Genomic DNA, 16253 nt, shown 5'->3' with positions numbered 1-16253 from the left:
GTTTTCCGTAACTGCTCAGTATGCTTCAGGTGGGGTGTCTTTACAAAGCTGAGCTCTTGGTTTGATGGTGGGAACAGGCGAGTGCTGCTCTCTGGAGACCGTAAAGCCCTGTCTTAACAAGGCGCTGCTGCAGGCGGTGAGGCCTGGAGCACCCCGGTACGGAGCCCTACGTTAGGCGCAGGTGGTGGCTGAGATGCTCTGCCTGCTTGAGGCAGCGCTCGGGTGCGCGCGTCGCTGTCAGCAGGCTGCTGGGGTATCGCTGTCAGCAGGCTGCTTTGCCTTGCTTGGGCTCATACTTCTCAGCTCCTGTGCGGTCGTCTCCAATTGCAGCGATACAGACAGCAGGTTTTTCTCTCCGGCTCTGTTTTGTGAGCTTTGTGCGTTCTCTGAATGGATTTCAAAGCTCGTTTAAGTGCATGGGAAGGAATTCAGAAATCATGTTTTATATGCAGCATCACTTTCTCAGGGTGCAAACTGATTGCTAAGTTACAAACCAGCCCAAGGGCTCCGTCAGAAGTTAGAAACCAGCCGCAAAGTTGATCTGCTGAGGGAAGAGAAGGGTCCTGTATCTTCTCGCGGAGCATCTAGTGCTGGTGCCGCCCAGCTCCGAGTCAGGGACTGGCTCTGAGGCTGCCTGGAAAATCCAGGCGAACCGAAGGAATTCTGTACTGACATGGCAACCTCTCCCCAGGCTGTGAGACCAGGCTGCCCCTGCGCATCAAAGGGAGCGGCATAGGGCCCCAGCTCTGCTTCAGCTTTGACCAGCTGGACATCGGGAAGGTTTTTGTTGCATCAGCCCACAGCTACGAGGTGAGCAGTGGGGTTTGCTGGGGTTGGGGTGGATCCTGATGGCCCCTGGCAGCAGTGAGCTTTGTGGACCTGCTGGATTTCTGGCAACACAGGCAGTTATGTGCATGCATTATTTGATGTAAGTTAAATGTGGGAGTTTTTGCAGAATCTGGATAGTTTTGATGGGGTCTGAAAGGTGCGTATGTTGTCCACAAAGCCCCGATCCCTGCGTTTTGGCAACCTCCCTTTGAGATCAGCTGGGAGGCTTCATGCAGAAAATCCAGCCCTTGACACATGAAAGCAACACCGGGTCAAAAAGGTCAGTATCCAGAGGCTTTTGTTTCAGCCCTGGTACCCTGGCGGTTAAAAAGCGGCTGGAACAAACGTGTTGTGTTCCGACTCGAGTCCGTTGCAAACACCTTTCAGTGAAGCGCATCCTGCTGGTTCCTGGTGCCAGAGGGAAGCCGGGCAGCCTCCCCGCGCAGAGCTGCCCTTGCAGGCACTGGGAGCGCTGTCCCTGCTGACCAGCCTCCTGCCAACCTTCAGACCTGGTGCCCCTCTGGCTCTATGAACAGAGCAGAGCAGTTCTGGAAATGAAGCAAGGAGCTTTCTGCGTATTTGCCTCCCTCCGCCGATGGTGGCAAGTTTTCTCAAAAAAAAAAAAAAAAAAAAAAAAAAAAAAAAGATACAGCAACTGGAGGAGGTAGAAAATGAGGCAATACATCGTGCCAGACACTTTCAAAAGCTTGACTGTTGCAGGGAAGGACACGTTCAGGTGTTTTCTTGCCAAAATATTGTGCACTGTATGCATTTTTTAATGCTGATTCTTTATTGATTCAATATATATCAATGTATTGGTTTCATTACTGGAGAAAATGCGAATAAGTAGATGATACTCTAAGTGCTGTATTAAGCAGCCAGACTGGAGGTAAACCTCAGTGTAGGATCCCTAAGTGCAATTTGTATTTAAGGTGTAAAACATATGAGTAGTTTCCAAGTTACCAGTGCAGAATTTGAATACAGGAATGTTTTCAACGGCAGCTGCAAAATTAAAAAAATAAGGGCTGTACCTCTGCTTCTGTCTCAGTTTTTCTGACAGGTTTTGCGAGGACAAAAGTTAGGGAAAATAACTGCCAAGCAGGTAGATAAGTCCACAGAAATGGCAGGATTTCACCTGCAGCCTTCGGAAACTGTAGAGCTTTGCTTTGGGTAGGTTTGGTGACCACCAGTGTGCTGATACTCACAGGCAGGTGTGGGCATTTCTTGCTGAATCTCAGCAAATGCTGCAGGATTGTGTAGCTTGTTGGAACAGTGGTAAATGAGTAGATGATGGCTGTGGATATTTATGAAAGAGATTCTTTAGAACAGGTGGAGCTGCTATGCACCTCACTCTCATCCTTTCTTGACATGTCTGGTTGAGCAAAGACAAAGAGACTCTCAGATTAAAGAAAAGAATAAAATGCGCCTCACTGACGTACCCTAGCAGAGTCGGGGAGTGCTGCTGAAGCTGGTTACAGGGCTGTCCCGAGGTATTTTCTACATCCAGTAAACTTGCTGGCTGTAATGGGAGCTGAATGTGTTTTGCCCTTGGCAGGACTGGGCTCATCTGGAGCGGGAGCAGTTAGGTGACAATTCGCTAGTAATGCTGCGACCGCCCTTTGCTGCTCTTTGGGGCACGTCTGCATCGCCTTGGTGATGCTGAGCACATCCTCAGCCCTGCAAGTCCAAGCGGACTGCTCTGTGCCAGTGGAATAAACCCAGAGTGACTCTGTTTATGTGGAGTTATCGCTGTTTTGCATGCAAAAACCCAAAGGCAGAAACTGTGCTGTTGTGTTTTCTTTGGCCTCAGCCAAGCAGCAGCACACAGCATCTTCTGCCTTTTGTAGATGTTTAATTAGAAAACAAATCAGCCTTCTGTAAGGAAAGAAGATTCCTCATGTATTTCCATTTTGCTTTCTTGCTGCTGCAGGTGATCCTGTTTAACAAAGGAGTCATCGATGCCCCCTTCAAGTTGGTCCCTCCAGCGACCGCTCTGGGCTCCTGCTTCTCCTTTCTCCCCCAGGAGGGCATCGTTTTACCAGATGGCCTCCAAGTCATCCAGATCTCCTTCAGTTCCACCGCCCTGGGGCAGTTCACAGAAGAATTCTGGTTCAGTGTGGATGGGTCCCCTGAGCCCATGACCTTGACCGTCAGGTGAGGAGGGTTACAGGAGCCTGGGGGGTGCCTCCACAGTAATTCCCACTGCAGACTCCTCTCCTCGAGATGGCATCTGCCTCCTTGCTTTCTGTCTTGCCTTTGTTCCAAGGATCCCTGTCCAGCCCTTATCTCTCATTCTCCAGCCCCACAACTCAAGCTGTTTGTTTCAAATGCTTTTGAGATGCCCACCCACCAGGGCAAGCTGAGCCTCCCTCTTCGGGGGGTGTGTGCACTGGATTTAGTTCTCCAGGGAGGGAAAAACTCCCAGTTCTTTTGAGCGGAGGTGAGCTGGCTGGTGGGACACGGGGCTGCAGAGGAAGGAACAGCGGTGGGAGTGCAGGTGGTTCCTCTCCTACCTTGTGCTCCTTCCTGCTCTGCGAGGACCCCGATCTCCCTTCAGAAGCACTATTGGAAGATGTGGCTGTTGCCATAAAGACTGCCCTCTTCCCCCGTTCTCTTGCAAGCTGTGCTGTTACCGGCTGTAGCGCACAGGGCTCTGGGCTGGCTGCTTGGCCGAGCCCTCTGGGCAGTCCTTCAGGTCTGACTTCCTTGAGCACAGCTCCTGTGTGCTCAGCAGAAACGGCAGTTATTTCCCCCCTCGCTGCAAGGCTCACCCTTGGCAGTTTCCCAGTGTGAGACCCAGGTGTGGCTGGTTTGGAGGCAGTTTTCTATCGTCTTTTGGCAAGTGCTATTACGGAAAGCATGTCTGCTCCCTTTGCTCCATCCAGAGTAGGATGCTGGGGCTCGGGAGGTTAAGTCTGATTATGTGAGGTCCTTGGAGAGGGAACCTCATTGTCAGAAGGGATTTGCTACCTAACTTGTTCTCAGGAACTGATTCAGCTCCAGGAATCGAGAATTAGCATGGGATTGAAACTCCTGAAAGTCAGATTTTGAGTGCTTTTTGATTGTGCGGTCAGAAGATGCCCAAACCATAGGTGATCACTCTTTACTTGGAAACAGACCTGATGAGGTCCTGAACGCTTGTTCTTTTGCTCTTTAGAAAGGGATGTTGGAACTGGGACACCACAGGTGAGTGCAGGTCCCTCCTGCGGGAGGCTGGGGTCTGTTCATGTGTACGAGAGACCCGGTGGCAGTCCTGTGAATAAAACTAGGAGGCATGGGTCACTGTGGTCCTTGATCTCTATTTGTTTTTTTCACCAAGAGGCAGAGATGGCATTGATTGTCATCAACCATGAAATTAATGAATGTTGTGCAGCTTCAAGTGCTGATTTCAGTGGATGTTGGTGAGTTTTGGAGTTTGGAACCTCTCTGAATTTAGGGATGGGCGAGCTGGTGTGGTGGCTTCAGGACACTCATGTTCGGTGGTGCAAATAGTCTTGCTCTTGGATGTGTCAGCCGGTGCACTGGTGACAAGTTGATACTTTCCTCCAAGATTCAGCCATCCACTGTGTAGAACTTGTGCTGCGTTTCTCAGTAGATGTCTGGGGCTCCTGTGGATTCGTGCCTCAAAATCCTGCACGCATAATGATAGTGTTGAATAAGGTCTGAGGAAGATGTCCATGTAGCCCATGGAAAGGCCAGTTCCAGCAAAGAGATACCAAAGCAGGGAACCTGTGGCTGAGAGGGCTAGTTACAATGAACCTGCTTCTGCATGGACAGCTCTGCCCGTCACATGACAGATGGGGAAACTGAGGCACAGAGCCACCACTTGTTCAGGGTCCTTCACTGGGCCAGCAGCAACCTAGGGGTGTACCCTGCCTGCCCTGGTGCCCTGAGCCACCTCAGCAGCTGCCACCTGCTGACCACGTTGCTTTGGCTGCCTCCTGTGCACAGGGATGCTGTGCCGAGCGCAGGGGTGACGGGTTGATTTGAAGCCCACTGTGCTGCTGAGACCAGCTTCTATCCGTCCCGGTGGTAACGAAAGCCAAACGCTTTGCAGTCCTTTTTAACCAAGCCAGTTCCTCCTCTGCCTTTGTCCTTACAGGGGCTGTGTCATCGGACCGACTTTCCCTTTCAATGTACCCTCCCTCCACTTTGGCGACGTCTCCTTTGGTGAGTATGGCCTGGGCTTGGACCGCTGGTGGGGAGGTCTGTGCCTTGCTGAAATGAAGCGCTTTGGGAGCGTCTGTCGCTTGTGTTCCTCCACAGCAGCCTTCAGGGTGTTAGAACCAGTGCTGTCGCTTGCTCAGGTGGTATTTTCCTGCCGTGAGATCAAACAGGACCAAAGGAATAGAAAAACAGTATTTTTCTGGTGCCCTCAGAGCCTGCTCAGCCCCTACCTCCCAATCCTTGGCGGCAGAATGATGGTGAAAGCCCTTGTCCCAGAAGGGCCCAGGGGATGGGGCTGCAGGAGAAGGGAGTTGGAGCCACACGCTAGCCTGTGGCTGCTCAGGGTGAACGTTCCTGTTGCAAGGCGAGGACACCACTTACCCACTTGACCTTTAGTGTGAGCTGTTAATTTGTGCTGTGAGGGCTCCTCGTTATCACCTGCCCAGTAATAAGCCCAGGCAGTAGCTCGGCATTGGATTGGGCAGTGATGTCTCCAGAGATGTGGGCTCCTCCTCCTTCCCCATCCGAAGCACTGCTCCACTGACGGAGCCGGTGGCTGAGCACCCAGAGCATCTCCACCGAAACGCAGATTCTGATTCTCCATCTTGAGTCTCAGAGAAAAGGCTTTGTACTGAGATGATCTAAAGTTTACATGTGGAATCAATTGTGGATTGATTGAAGGGCCATGATCATTCTGTGCCCAGGATGCCTCTGTGGTTTCATGCTGTTTGTGGACTTTCTAGGAAATCTCAATACTTTCCCTGAGCTGCTTGCCCCTCTCCCTGCATCACCACTCGGCCACTTCTCTGCTTCCTTTTGAATAAATAAACCCACAAGAAACGCACCGGCAGAAATGCGGTTGTGTAATAGGAGATTCATCCTACTTAATCTGATTTCATTAACAAGGCCTTTTCAGCTGAAGGCAGCTATTGTATTTTTGCTTCTTGTCACTGTGCTGCTGGCTGTTGTCTGCATCTGGTGACTTCGGTCCCATTTGGGGCTGTGCAGTGGGTCAGTCGGTGCATGTCCTTTCTGTGCCCCACCCCCGCCTCCCTGCCGGAGTAATTGCTGGCGGTGGGCAATGGTCACTGCTGCTGGGCACAGAGAAACTATCTGCTGTGTCTGCAGGTGGTTTTCCTCCCTGTCTTTATTCAAATAGCACTTGGTAAGCAGGGCATGGGAGGTGTCTTCTTCTGGCAGAGCTGGTGTCTGCTCCAGACCAAGCTGCAGGCTGGTGTCCTGCCTCTGCAGAACAGCCACCCCCTCACCCAGTGTGGTTGTATCACTGGTTTTCCATTGTGGAAAGCAAGTGTCAGAGCTGAAGTGATGTCAGGCTTTGTGGGCAGTAATCAAAGGCAGTGTGGATGTGATGTCCCCGTTTGTTAGGTAAGGTGAGACACAGTTCCTGCTCATTTCTAAGGGAGCATCAGGTTTGCCTGCAGTGAGGTGGGCTGAGTTGTCATGTGCTCAGTCTGGTTGCCCCAAAACAGGAGATGCCTTAAGGGTCCTGCCTAGAGAAACTGCATTAGAGTGCAATGCATCATGTTGTAGTGCCCAGTTTCATCCTTTCTTTTCCTTACATGACAATGCCCTACTTTCATATATTGAAAGCTGGGGGAATGTTCATGGAGTTAATGGGGGATTTTACAGGCTGAATTTTCAGAATAAATGCTCTGTCTGGGTGCACACTGATCAGTGAGAAAGAGTTGGGGCTGGTTTTGGGGCAGGTGAGAGGGCTCCTCACAGGTAGAGACAGCTCTCCAGCACCAACGGCACTGCCCATTGCCAAGGAAGCAAGCTGTGCCATCCATGGAAAAAGCAACTCCAGTCACAACTCACTCCTCCCTGAGCTTCTCCATTACCTCTCATTCACACTGAAAAGAGATAAACAACAAGCACCGGTCTGTCCTAACAGGAGAGTCACACCGGGAATCATGGGATAACCGGGGACTTAACTGATATTTGTCTCACCTTCCCAGGCTTTCCTCGCACCCTGCCGTGTCGCCTCACTAACACCTCCTTGGTTCCCATGACTTTCAACCTTCGCATCCCTGGCGATGGCTCAGGACAGCGCAGCGTCACCAGTTTTGCTCAGATATCAGACAACACTTGCCCGTCCTGGAGAAAGGGAGCCCAACATCACATCAAGCCAACTGAATTCACCATAATGCCCTGCAAGGGGACCATCCGCTCCCAAGGAGCCCTGGATATCCAGGTATGGCACGAGCCCGGCCAAACATGCTTCAACAGGTGGAGCTGAAGCTTCACTGGTGCGCAGGAGGGCTGTAGTGCTGCTGGCTTTGGGCATAACGCAAGTAAGAGATCGGTGTTCGTGTTAGGTTTTTGTGAGCTGGGGTACTCTGGGGCGGCACCGTTTTGTTTCCAAAGTTGTAAGCCAAGGATCATGTACCCTCCGGTCAAGCACAGAAGCCATGCGTGTGTGTCTGAGCTGCTTAGAGCTATTTGATTTAAAGTGGGCCAAGGAAGGATGGGGACAGAAGGTGACTGTTAAAAGGAAGATGTCATTGCATAAAGCAGTTTGCTATTCTTCCCGCTCTTATCTTTCCTCTCGTGTTGAGCAGAATGGTTGCATCCACTGCAGCGAGGACTGGAAAAGCTCCAGCAGCCGTGAGCTGCACAGCTGCTGCTGGGCCACGTTTTGCCCTCAGCTTCCCACTGTAAAGCTGGACTCATTCTGTGAAAGTCAACAGACTTCCTCTGGATTTGTGCTGTTGTAGTCGAGAGTAAAAATTGGTCCCAGTGGCAAGTAGAACATTAATTGTGCTTTAATTTAGCTTACATATGCCCTGGTATGCAAGGCGTACTTAATAAATCGGATATCGCCAGAAGAGTTTTGTTACTCGGAAAGACAGTGGTCTACACGTGGACCAGCAGAAGAAGTAAGGCAAAATATCGCTCCCTTTCCTGACCGTGGGTGAGAGCCAGAGGACACCACGCGTGGCTGATGGCTTCTGGCAGTGATTAAGTATTTGACGCTCTTCTCCTCTACCAGGTCACCCTGTGTTCCAGCACGGTGAGGCGATACGAGCTGGCGCTGGTGGTGGACGTGGGTGGTGTTGGCCAGGAGGTGTTGGCGCTGCCTCTCACAGCCAGGTACCGGCGCTTTCCTTGCAGCTGGCCACCTTTCCCCGCGTACCCATGCCCAGCGCGCTGCCCGGCGTGGGGTGTCCTGGCTTCAGCTCCAAATGAGAAATGTTGCCTCACGAGCTAGTTCTGCCCAGCTCGCTGTGAGCACAGCCGTGCTTTGAAAGCAGCCCATGTTGAGAGGCACCTCTGCTCAGTGCTCAGGGCCATGCCTCTCTCTTTTTTTAAATTTTATTTTATTTTTAAGGGAGCAGTGATTATATTCACTATTGGCCTGTTGTCTGGGACTTGAGGAGTAACGAATCTCCAAAGGGCTGCTCCTGCTTCTCCCTGCAAGCGGTGGGCTTCTGCTGGGTTGGCCCAAAATGCAGCATTTGTTTGGAAGGCGGCGAGCAGCCTGCTGAAAGCTGGGGTTTGGCTCAGTTAGTGCAGGCGTGTGCAAATGGGAAAGGGGCTTACGACAGGACTGGTGAGGGGAAACTAGTCCTTGGTGTGGCAGGTGAGCTCAGGTTTCTCTGGTTCTCTTGAGCATGAACGTTCCCAGACTTAAGCCAAAAGCTGCAGCCACGTTCAATGCCGTTGTGCCGCAGCGGGTGCCAGTTTAATGACGAGAGGGACGCAGTTCGCTGGCGCTGTTCCCTCTCCCCGGCAGAGTCACCCACTGGGTGCCTGGGCTGCAATTTTGTAAAACGAGTGGGAATGGGAAGAGTCAGCGTGTGGGCTGGTGGGTAGAGGACCCAGGCAGCTGCAGGAGCTGGGAGAGGCTGGTCACCCACTGCGAGAGGCAGGCGGTGCTGGTGCCCTCCATTGCGGGGGCAAGCGGCTGAGGTTTCAGGCAGGGCGAGAGCGGTACGGGAGAGGAGGGAGTTGCTTTTACTGAGATGCGGGAGTCTTGTTTTCCTTGAGCTTTGGGGAGCACTGGTCCCCAGCGGGAAGGCTCCCGCAGAGCTCGTGCCTTGCTGGGACTGTGGGAGGGTCCTTGCCGGCCTCCTGGGGCAAAGGAGGGGCAGAGCTTGATGAGAGAGCACTGGGGCAGGGCACTGGGCAGCCTCTGCCACGGGAGTCTGGGGCTGCCCCTCCTTTACAAGAGGCTGTTGAGTAAGAAGAAGTTAGAGGTGATTGATTGCCATAGAGGTAGGAAATGTCTATCTGGCAGAGACAAATGCGTTGTGTCTGTTTCATGCTGTTTGGGGAGTAAACAACTTCTACATTCTCTCAGTGTCTCTAATTCCCTTTGGTCATCTCTTCACCCAGATGTGTCGTTCCTCCGCTGCACGTGCTCAGCCCTGTTCTGAGATTTGGACGGTGCTGTCTGAAATTCTCTTACGAGTGGATGCTGACCCTTGTGAACGATAGCGATCTTCCAGGCTGCTGTGGAGTCCTTCCTCAGGTTTGGCATCGTGTTCGCCTCCTGCCCTCAAACGTCGTTATCGAGGGGTTTATTAGGAAAAAAGCGGGGTTTGGATAAGACCTTGCTGTTTTTTATTCAAACCTAAAGTTTTGGAGAGAACGGGAAGCTACCTGAATATGAACTTCAGAAGCGGTTTGAACTCTTCAGGAAGCAGTTTCGGTTCTAGTCTTTGGGGTGCTTTCATGCAGGAGAACTTTGAGGGTTGTGAAAAGCTGCTGCAAGGAGGCCACCAGCGCCGGAGTGGGTGTTTGTGAGTGCAGCAGCTTTTGGACCCTGCGAGGATGCTAATTAGGCCCATATAAATCTTGCACCTTGCGTTGCGCCTTTCTGCTTTCTCCTAGGGATTTTTAAAAAGGTGGGTGAATTGCCGTTGTGGTAGATGTTAAGGAGCTTGAAGTTTCCTCAGAGGTCACTCTGAAGTTGTCTTTGATTCTGTCCCTTATAGAGCACAAGGAAGATGCTGCTGTGTGGTACTCCAGCCCTGTGCCGTGTGGGATTATCCAGCCTCACAGCTCGGTGGAGATGCCGTTTACGCTGGAAGCCCAGGCGATAGGAAGGCAGGACACTATGGCTAGTGTCTCAGTGTTTGGGAATGAAAGATCCCCGCTGGTGAGTGCTAGGCGAGATGCGTGCCTTTGTGTGACTCATCTTGGTGGGCATAAAGTGTACAGAGGTTCTGCCAGGGAGAAGGAGAACGTCATAATATGTGGCTGGTGCGGACACGGAAAGAAGGGATTCATGGCATAAGTAGCAGCTAATGCCTAGAGAAGGGTGGTGTCCTCTTAGGTGGAAATCTAAGTGTCTGAGATGGTGTTTGATTATGGACGTGTGAGGCGGGATAACAAGCCCAGTCTGAAACCCAGAGCAATTCCTGGGTCTCTTGCTCTCCTGCGTTACGAGATGAGCAGGAACTGCTGCTTCATTAGGACTCTTGTTCAGGAGCGCACGGGGACATCGCTGAATACCACTAAAGCAAGAGCGGTGTAAGAGACCGTGCTGAAATGATGATTTCTGTAAAGCTGGATTTAAGCTTTCCTGAAAGTCAGGTCCATCCCGCCTGAGAAATATCCATCGTATCTCTTTGCCAAAAGCCCCAGCCAAAGACGCATGAGACTCCACACTGCTTGCATCTGGAGCACAGGGGGGTTTTTTCTTTTTTTTTTTTTTTTCCCTACCAAGCTTGAAAAGGGGTGAGGCAAAGCATTCCTGGACTAAAGGCTCCTACAAGACATTTGCATTCAGGCATATACAGCAGCAACAACAAAGTGTAGGCAAGAGAATGTTGTATGTGGTGTCCTGGCTTCCACTGGCTGAAATCGAGAACAAATATAGTTAATTAAACTTTAATTTAAAAGGATACTAACTTTTGAAGCAGCCGTTTTAAAATGTCTTGTCCTCTCTCTGAGCGCGGAAGGGGCTATCAGAGGATTCCCGAGAACCCGAAGCTTTCTGTAACAGAAAGGAAGGCTGACATTTTGAAAGCAATTGCAGGGATATAAACTTTTTATAAACAATTGAAATGATGATGCCAAATCCCCTGGATGCCACTGATCATCTCAACCCTGGCTGCTGGGGATGTGCATGTAAACCAGTCAACAGCAAGGCCAGGCAATGCAGGCTTTGCAGGGAAGTCTCACGTTTGACAAAACAGTTGCTTGCAAACAGAAGGCATGCTTCCCCGAAAGAGGAGGGTTTCTCCCCACTGGAATAACCAGTTGTTTAAATGTCAGCTGGATTTTGAACTACAGGTACCTTGAAAAGCTTTTACCCTTGGGCTAACAATTTATAAATTGAAAGTTGACCTTACCTTAATCTTTTCTATTTGGACGTGAACGTGTCAATGTTTTGCCCAAAGGGCGAGCATTTCAGCTGGAGAAGCATAGCTGTCCCTAAAGAAAGGACTAGATGCGTTGCATTTTCTATAGGTCTGTCTTCTGGTTGCAGTGCAGTTCCAGCAGTTCCCTGGTAGCTGACGCACCCAAAGCTTTCTGGGCTGGCAGAAGAGCTGGCTGTCTTGTTACGTGTCCTGCACTGGTGGCAGATCCTACCCGTACGGATGCAAGTCTGACCTTGGGAATGGCTGCGTGTTCCAATAGAACTTCAAAGCCCGTTCTTGCCTTAGGCTGCGGTGCCCAGTGTTGATGCCTGGTCTTTACCACCGTTACAGGCGGAATGTGGTACAGATCTTTCATCCAGGATGTGCAGAGTCCCTCCACAGCTCTGTTGTTGGGTATTTGGTTTGCAGGTGACCGCGTGACCGCTCCAGTTTGGCGTGTGGCATCTGCATGAAGGAGCTGGTAAATCCCAGCGCTGGCATTACTGGTGGCAAGGCAGCCTCGTGTGCCGTGGGCAGGGGGTTTGGCAGCTGGCTGCTGTCGGAATAAGCGGGCACTCAAGCACAGCTGTCCGCCAGGGTCAGATGCTCTTTGTTCCTAAGTGATCAAATGTGACATGACCTACCTATTGACAAAGCCAGCGGTGCTGGGGGGGGGCGGCTGTGTCTGTAGCTGTGGCAATATTGCCGATGGCAGAGCTGCCACCACTTGTTGCTGCCTTTCCCTGTGCCATGTTGCCTGTAACGCTGTTGAATGGCATTTTCCTTGTCCCTTTTAGAACCCTGTAGATGAAGGGGTTGGGGTTTTTGAAGCCCTCTCCTTGGTGGTGAGGATGCGTGGTGTTAGTACACAGTCTGACAGAAGGCAGCTCTCCTGGGCATCCTCCAGATGTTGTTCCGCTCATCTCCAAAGGGCTCTGCCCTGCCTTTGCTGCTGCTGTCCCGCTGTCACCGGGTAGCTGAGCTGGCTGGCGAGGCGCAGCTCTTCCCTGCAGCTCCTCCTTCCTAGGAGCTTTGGGCAGCATCGCCCAGACATGCATCATCGTGCATGGCTTCAGTTCCTTATTTTGGAGGCCCCAGCCTTGGTAGGTGAGGTTTTTGGCTCTTAGTTGCACGCAGCAGTGCCCTGTCAAGGGATGAGCATTTCTGGATGCTGCTGCTTCTGGCTGAGTTGGGCTGGTGATTCTGACAACTGTCAATACCACTTCCTTGAGCCAGACATCATTAAAGGTTTTACATCGTGGAGGCTGGTTTCTTTTTTGGTTAAATCGTACTCTGTGCCCTCCAGTGAATCATACGGCGTCTGGTCAGTGTTGGGAGTTTTATGCATCCAGACCCTGTTGAAGTGTTGAGGTGTTTGGAACCAGTGAAATCCACCGCAAGACTGGACAAGTACTCGTTGTTTTTAATGATGTGGGAAGGTGGTTTAGCAAAGGGATCTGTGTTCCTCCTCCAGTAGTCTGTGCCAGTTCTGCAAGGAGAAAGCTTTTGGGTCTGACTGTCAAGAGAAAAAATACCGCTTGAATGATGTAATTAATAATTAATGCCTGTTATTCATGTCATACCAGGAATACACATAAGCACACATCAGAGGCCGTAACTTGCACGATCTCTGCTCTGAAGAGCCTGCTTCGCTTCTGGCTTGTGCTGGTTTGCAGAGGTGCATTTTTGGGAATGTCAGAGAAGTAACTGTCCAAGTGTCGCTGTGCAGCAGCAGCGGTCAGGGAGGTTTGGGGCAAGGCTGAGCGGCAGAAGGAGCGGGAGCAGGCACAAGGCAGAGAAAGGAGAGCTAACTGTGGAGGAGGTCTGGAAAGGAAAGCGTGGGACCCAGGGTTTCTCTGTCCCCTGAGAACGGGAGCTTGAGGCTTTCGGATGGGATCGCTCCCGAGCCTGCACTTGCCCCAGGCCTTCTGTTTCAGCCTTGCAACACTGAAAACTTCCAACAGCCGTACTTATCGCCCAGTCGAGGAGGACACTTAGAGCTGTCACATATTTTTTAACTTCCCCTGCTTTTCCTTTTTCTTTTCTACCTGCTTCCTGGAGCAGAATATCTGTTTAGTGAGCGTTGGAGAAGGACGGGTTGTCTACGTGCATCTGAGTGAGATCAATTCCGGCAGTATTGAAGTTCTACAAGATGCGTCCAAAACTCTCCACCTCTCCAATCAGGCTGTCATCCCTGCATCCTTCTGTGTAGAGATGGTAAGTATCTGTGGGGCTATTTCCCAATGAAAATTGACTGGTCTGTAGCAGCCTGTGGCCTGATTTTTACATGCAACGTTTCCGTATTGCTGTCACAGAGAGAAAGCAAGATATTCCGTCCCAACGCAGCGAGAGGAGCCTGGCTCTGGGGGCAGTTTTAGCTGGGGCACCCCTCAGTAAAATAGACAGCTTGCATAGACGTTTGTGCAGAAAGGAGTCTGGATCATCTTTACAAGTTTTCCCTCTGTTTTTTGGACGGTATTTAACGGAGAGTCGTGTCTTTGGAGCTCTGGGATCAAGAGCCCCTGTGGCCCTTTGCTCCTGGAAGGGCATGGATTTCCCGACGCTTTCCCCATTAGGTCTGCGTTTGCTTTGTGTCAGACTGCTGTTTGTGACAGAGTCTGGGGTGTGAAGTTTGTCCTCAACCTGCCTGTGGTGAGGTGAGTTTCACACCTGCTGGGGGCCCAACCAGCTGTGGTGTTGCACAAAAATATAACGGTAGGGGTTGTGTAGCTACAGAGTGTGTGGGCTCCATCACGTTGCAGAGCATCTCCGGAGGCCAGCCGCAGGGAAAGGCCGTTGAACTGATGGAGGCTGCAGCTGACAAGCTGCATGGCAGGAGGAGGTTGGGTCGCTGCCCTGGCAGGGGGGGCAGGGCTGGTGCAGCCAGGGAGGGCTCCCGTGCGGAGGCTGGGTGGGATGTGCCGCTCACTGGAGGTGGGATCTGTGAGGGGCTTAAAAACAGGGTTGGGAGGAGGTTTGTTCTGCTCCACGCTAGGTGGGTGGGATTTGTGGAGCTGGTTCACCCAGGCCTGGCTCTGTGGGCTTGGCTGGGTCTGCGGGTAAAGCATCAGGCAGCGTGCGAGAGGCCAGGCTCAGCCTCCTGGGCCAAGCAGGAGGGGGACGAATTTCCTCCTTGCGGCTTTTCCAGCTGTTTGGGGGACAAAGGTAACCTCCAAGTGGGGGAGGGATTCCCAGGGCAGCTTTCTTTGAATCCACCATGAAAACCCGCTTGCCATCTGTGGCGAGAGCAAGCCACCGGGGATGGCTGGTACTGGTGTTGAAATGATGGGTTTGCATGCCTGTCGCAGGCAGTGACCCGCAGAGCTGTTCGGGTCCTGCTGCCCCGGTGCAATGCCTTCCCTCCTCCCCGGGCAGCTCGCGGTGTCGCCGGGGGGCTTGCAGGGTACATCTGCCCCTCCGTTGCCTCAGGGCCCTAACCCATGGGACTGGGCAATAAAGCCTGTCGTGCTTCACCGCCATCCCTGCCAATCCTGGGGCTGATCGATCACTAGAGCAGTAATACGAGGCGGCTCAGGGACGGTTTCTTTCCCTGCAATAAAGACGGGCTCTGCTTGAGCAGTGGCTTGGACCAGATGATCTCCAGAGGTCTCGCCAGCCCCAGCTGCTCTGTTACTCTGTGTGTGTGTGATGCTCCCCTCTGCTGACTCCACGGGGCTGAGTTCCCCCATGGTGAGCATCTCTGCTTTTCAGGGCAGCTGCTGCTCTCATGGAGACATGCCAGGAGGCAGGTCCTGGGAACCTGCTCCATCAGCCGCTTCACCAAGGGCTCTTCAGACAGACTCCGGGCACGGTGCTGCTGAGGCTGCCTGATGGGAGCAGCGCGGGCGTGGGCAGGATGTGCCCGAGCTGCGCCCTGGCCCTCAGCAGCTGCCTGCTCTGCTGCTCTTTTGCTGCCCCAGTTGAAGTTTTGCCCTTGGCTGCCTTATGCTGCCTGGCAGCTCCTTGATGGGAAGCAGAGGGGACTGAATAATTGTGGAGATAAAGCCTGAGATGCAGTCGGGTGTCAGGGTGACGTGCACGTGTCCATCTGAGAGCGGAGCAGGCTGGGCTGTGCCTTAGCCCTGCTGATGGGTGACACGGGCATCCTTCATTCCCCCGTGTCCCTGAACCCAAGCCTTGTGTCCTCTAAAGCGCCAAAGCCGCTGCTCTGATTCCTGCTTGGAGGTTGCTGCAGGGTGGTGAGCCGTCATTTCCCTGTCTCCCATTTGTTGGCCAATCTGCAAACGGTGGCTGTGAGGCTCAGAGATCATGGTCTCCACTTGAAAGAGCCAGTTATTGACTGAAATTTTCACAGGAGCATTGCATCGGAAATGTTACGCAGACTGACGGGCAGCTTGACAAACTGAAGGAGGTTAATTTAAGGGGCAGCAACAGGGCAAACGAAAGGCTGGTGTCTTGTTTGAAACAGAAAAGGAAAATGCTGTAATGCAGGTGGCCGTGCTGCCACCCCGATGGTACTCTTAACCGTCGAGCGTACATTGCTCTTCCTGTTAAGGCAAGCTTGCTGCTCGCTTGTGGGAGACAAGATCCCCTGAGCAAGCCAGCATGATTTGTGGTGAGCTTCACTTTGGGATAGTGACTTCAGGAATTACTTGCAGTACCCCTCAGGCACCAGCTTCCCTGTACCCCTCTCCTCTCTGCTGGGTGAGTTGTGTCTGTTCTGTTCTCAGTTGCAGGGAGCAGCAGGGAGCATCTCTGCCACCCAATGAAGATAAATAAAACCCCGCCAAATCTGTGCATTGAGATGGGGCTTTTTGGGTTGGAAGAGGGGTGTAGGGACTGCATACCTGCGTCCTCGGTTGGCTTATCCCTGCTTGCCAGGGTGTCTGCAGATCTGCGACCCTTGGGACCAGTGTGTCGTCCTGTGCTCACCCAGCAAATCCTGTGTCTGTCGGGTGTGCTTTT

At 52.2% G+C, this 16253-nt stretch overlaps 1 protein-coding gene across 1 annotated transcript; it reads left to right on the top strand.

The window, feature by feature from the left end:
• The first annotated feature begins 1140 nt into the window (after positions 1–1140).
• Positions 1141–15856, top strand: LOC308062030 (hydrocephalus-inducing protein homolog). Its single transcript, XM_080382877.1, has 5 exons — positions 1141–2982; positions 4931–4998; positions 6975–7210; positions 8009–8109; positions 9355–15856. The coding sequence occupies exons 1-5, from the start codon at positions 2726–2728 to the stop codon at positions 9566–9568; spliced, it is 876 nt and encodes a 291-aa protein (XP_080239003.1). The 5' UTR covers positions 1141–2725; the 3' UTR covers positions 9569–15856.
• Positions 15857–16253: the final 397 nt, after the last annotated feature.

The sequence above is a fragment of the Falco punctatus genome (genome assembly GCF_963210335.1).
Source record: "Falco punctatus genome assembly, chromosome: 4".
Lineage (NCBI taxonomy): Eukaryota > Metazoa > Chordata > Aves > Falconiformes > Falconidae > Falco > Falco punctatus.
This window is presented reverse-complemented; position numbering and strand designations above follow the sequence as displayed.

Bases quoted from the DNA above. Each gene is read 5' to 3' on its own strand.
- LOC308062030 (XM_080382877.1), top strand. From the start codon at position 2,726: ATGTATTTCCATTTTGCTTTCTTGCTGCTGCAGGTGATCCTGTTTAAC. The intron at 4,999-6,974 runs GTGAGTATGGCC...TCACCTTCCCAG, and splicing joins CTTTGGCGACGTCTCCTTTG to GCTTTCCTCGCACCCTGCCG. The intron at 7,211-8,008 runs GTATGGCACGAG...CTCCTCTACCAG, and splicing joins AAGGAGCCCTGGATATCCAG to GTCACCCTGTGTTCCAGCAC.